Source organism: Frankliniella occidentalis, unplaced genomic scaffold (assembly GCF_000697945.3).
Source record: "Frankliniella occidentalis isolate FOCC.00 unplaced genomic scaffold, Focc_3.1 Scaffold13, whole genome shotgun sequence".
Lineage (NCBI taxonomy): Eukaryota > Metazoa > Arthropoda > Insecta > Thysanoptera > Thripidae > Frankliniella > Frankliniella occidentalis.
In genome coordinates, this window is record NW_026267143.1 from 2,260,894 (window position 1) to 2,264,196 (window position 3,303).

At 55.9% G+C, this 3,303-nt stretch overlaps 2 protein-coding genes across 2 annotated transcripts in view; one reads left to right on the forward strand and one right to left on the reverse strand.

The window, feature by feature from the left end:
* LOC113202371 (neuroligin-2-like) overlaps positions 1-3,303 on the forward strand; it is an 86,242-nt gene that overhangs the window by 51,578 nt on the left and 31,361 nt on the right. The gene's annotated exons all lie outside the window — the stretch shown is intronic.
* Positions 1,689-3,303, reverse strand: LOC127748785 (uncharacterized). Its single transcript, XM_052263656.1, has 2 exons — positions 3,273-3,303; positions 1,689-3,179 (listed from the first exon to the last, which is right to left on the reverse strand). Exon 2 carries the CDS (start codon positions 3,150-3,152, stop codon positions 1,776-1,778), a length of 1,377 nt encoding a protein of 458 aa, XP_052119616.1. The 5' UTR covers positions 3,153-3,179; positions 3,273-3,303; the 3' UTR covers positions 1,689-1,775.

Genomic DNA, 3,303 nt, shown 5'->3' on the forward strand with positions numbered 1-3,303 from the left:
CGGACGCCGATCTTCAGCTTGTCCAGGCACGGCGCCAGGCGCAGGGCGGCGCACTTCCAGCTGCAATCATCCTTGCCGTCAGCGGCGGGGCCTCGAGCGGTGCGTACCTCGATGCAGCGGGGCCGCCACACGTCCGGGTGCAGGACGAGCCCGCAGAGTCTCTTGCACACCAGGCGACACGCGAAGATGTCCTTCACGTCCACGTACTGCAGCAGCGCCAGCAAGACGTCGTCCGGAAGCTCCTCCATGCTCTCTGTAAGGGCAGAGTCACTGCGGTTACTACTCCGGCCACGCCCCATTTCACTCTTGGCACACAACGGCTATCACAGTCGTAAACACGTTGGATTGAACTTACCTTTCGCTGGGAGAGACGGCGGTGGCCAGGCGACACAGTGCACGCTACAGTATGGAGGTGGACCGCGACTGACTCGGCGTCGACGGCTGGTCTGCTCTGCTGACGAGACGATAGTGATCAGTATCAGCATCCGCATCCGAGCTCCGAGCCCGGCCCGATCTGCCCAGCCTTGTGCAGCACAAGTTGTGCGTGGGATGTCTCCTCGACACGGTGTAGAGAGATATATCTCTCTACACCGTGCTCCTCGACCAGCGGCAGATTTCCCGTTAGTGTGCGCTACTGGCGGCCGCCATCCAGAGATTAAAATTTCCCAAAATCGCCAACTTCAACTTTGCGGTGTGACTGCCAGGTGGTGGAAATGTCCGTGGGTAGACCTCAATAATCGGCTTTGAGTCAACGTGGCAGGAACTACACTCCGACTAGCCAAAGAATGCTCCTGGGCCTGGGCCTTACGTAGCCGCCCATACCGATAAGAGCCCGTGCATTTCCAGAAGCATTCTTTTGCTGGTTCGATTGTACGTTATGCGCCGAACCTTGTGAAAATACCTCGTTGCCAGACCGGGCGGCTCACTAGAGAGAAAGAGGGGGAAAGGGGGGGGGGTGCGCATGAGAAGACCACCGCAGCGGTCGTTGCAGCTGACGTCATACCTCAATACCTCAAGTTTACCACGCAGGGCGCCCCCCCCCCTCCCTCTCGCAGGGAAGGCAGCCCTAGCAGGGAGGGCAAACAGGACCCTATGGGCCCCACCTGGGTCACGACGACAAAAAAAATGATGAGCACATGCTTGAAACCCTGGAAACTCCAAGATATACGTGATGGGGAAAGAAAGGCGCCGAAATCCGCAGCGGTTCGGGAGATACAGCTGGTAAGGAGTTTTGCCCCCCCCCCCCCAGGGGCCTCCCTCCGGGGGGCCCATAGGGGCGCCGTCACCCCACGAGTGGCCCCTCGGGTCCCTCAGAGGGGGGCTCAATTTGGTCGATGTGGAAAGATTCGGTAATGAAGGGAACAATTTTGAACCGATGTCAAAAATATTCCAAAAGCAGCAACAGAACGCCAACTTTTGGGGCCCTTTTGGGGCCTCGGGGGGAGGGGGGGGGGCTGGAGCTTGTTTTGTGGGGCACCATCGGCCCCAAGTACGATTTTACGAAAAGAAAAAAAGCAATTCTCTAGATGTATTGGTTTAGAAGTTACGCTCTGGGAAGTGACAGGGAAAAGGGGGGGGGGGAATGGGGTTTGTAGCAGTTTGACACCACGTCCTATTTTGATCAGTAGGTCATAAAGTACCTCCATGCACAGGCTACTTGTTAAGGTTAAAAACGGGTCCTTCAGAACTCAGCGCATGGAAATTTATTTCGAATTAATGTTACACCTTTACAACTATAGCATTTGAGAGAGCAATAACTAGAATCAAGCGGAACTTCATGGCATTTTGATTTCGTTAGTGTTCCATTCATGATCCTTTGGCACAGGACACTTCCCGAGGTCATGCGAGAAAAGGTGGAGTTCACACTTATCTTCCCAATCTACTTGGTCTTCTCCTTGGTGGCAGCCCGAGGCGCACACCGGGCACTCGTCTTTCTTACACATCTTGTTAAACTCGACCAGGATGTGGAGCAGCGGGTTTGCAGAGAGCGCTGTAATGACTGCGTCCCGGTGCATCCAGGCGTGGGTGCATTTATTGCCACCAACTTCTTCCTCTAGCCTCAGTCTCCGCAAGGCCGGGGCTGTGTAGGGGGTGATGGCCAGCAAGAGCTTGTCAAGCTCGTCATCTAGCGGCGTGTCAAACATGCCCAGCAGGCTCAGGGCAGGCAGCCCCACCAGCTTCCTGGCCAGTGACTCAATCGGTGGGCGGTTGCGAAGACCCAGGTAGTCGACGAAAGGCGAGGCTATGGCCTCTATCACCTCCCCACAAGAGTCTGGACGGCTGTGGTCTGTGCCGTCGTCTACAAATGTCAAATAGACCATGTCCAACTTGTTAGCTTTTCGGAGCGCTCTTGCAGCCTCCGCGACGGCAGGTTGATCCTTGGCAACAAAAGCAAAAACCAAGGACTGGAGCGTCTCGCGAGCGGCCACGGCTACGTTCTCCAGCCCAGGGAGCACCGAGGAAACCAGCCTCCTGAGCTTTGGTATGCCAGCCAAGAGGCGCATCGTCTCGTCTGAGTTCCACTCGTTGTAACTCAGAAACCATGACTCAGGGCCAACCCCCAGATCAACGTCCTCGAGTGTGGACGAATGCGCCGCTAGTATTGTGTTCACGAAGGACGCCGAGTTTGGGATAAGTTCGCAATTGAATTTCCTGAGAGACGCACTGAGTGTCCCATGGACAACAGGTCGAAGGGTTCTGGGCACACATGTACTAATTTTGAGCGTCTCAAGGCCACAGCACATCGCCAGTGTCCTCAACAGCGCGTCGCCACCAGTCACTTCAGAGTAGCACGCGATGTGCAGGTTTCTCAGGCGCCCAAGGGCCTCCTGGTTGCGTACCACCAGGGCGTGTTCTGCGGCGTTGAAGTCCTCCTTCTCCACCCTCAGTCCCAGATTTTTGATGGCGCACCTGGTCGTTATCAACGTCCGGGCCATATCGGTAGTGAAACTCTTGAGACATGGAGCGAGGTGCAGCACCGCCTCAAAGTGCTTCCTGTGGGAGATGCTGTATATCTGTCGACCACGCCACACGTCAGGGTGCAGGGCCAGGGCCGCGAACCTCTTGCACACGAGGCGACAGCCGATGACATCCTCCACGCCCAGGAACTTCTTCATCGTCCTCACTAGCACGTCGTCTGGCAGTTGCTCCATGATATTGGAAGAGTGGTCGGCAAGGAGCTGCGAGAGCACGAAAACTAACTGGTCAGTGGAAGTGATGTGGAACTGCACGCTGATGAACTGCGGTTATATTGCAATTCCGGTGGGCCTTACTTTGATTGTGGATGGAATTCAAGCAGAGTTG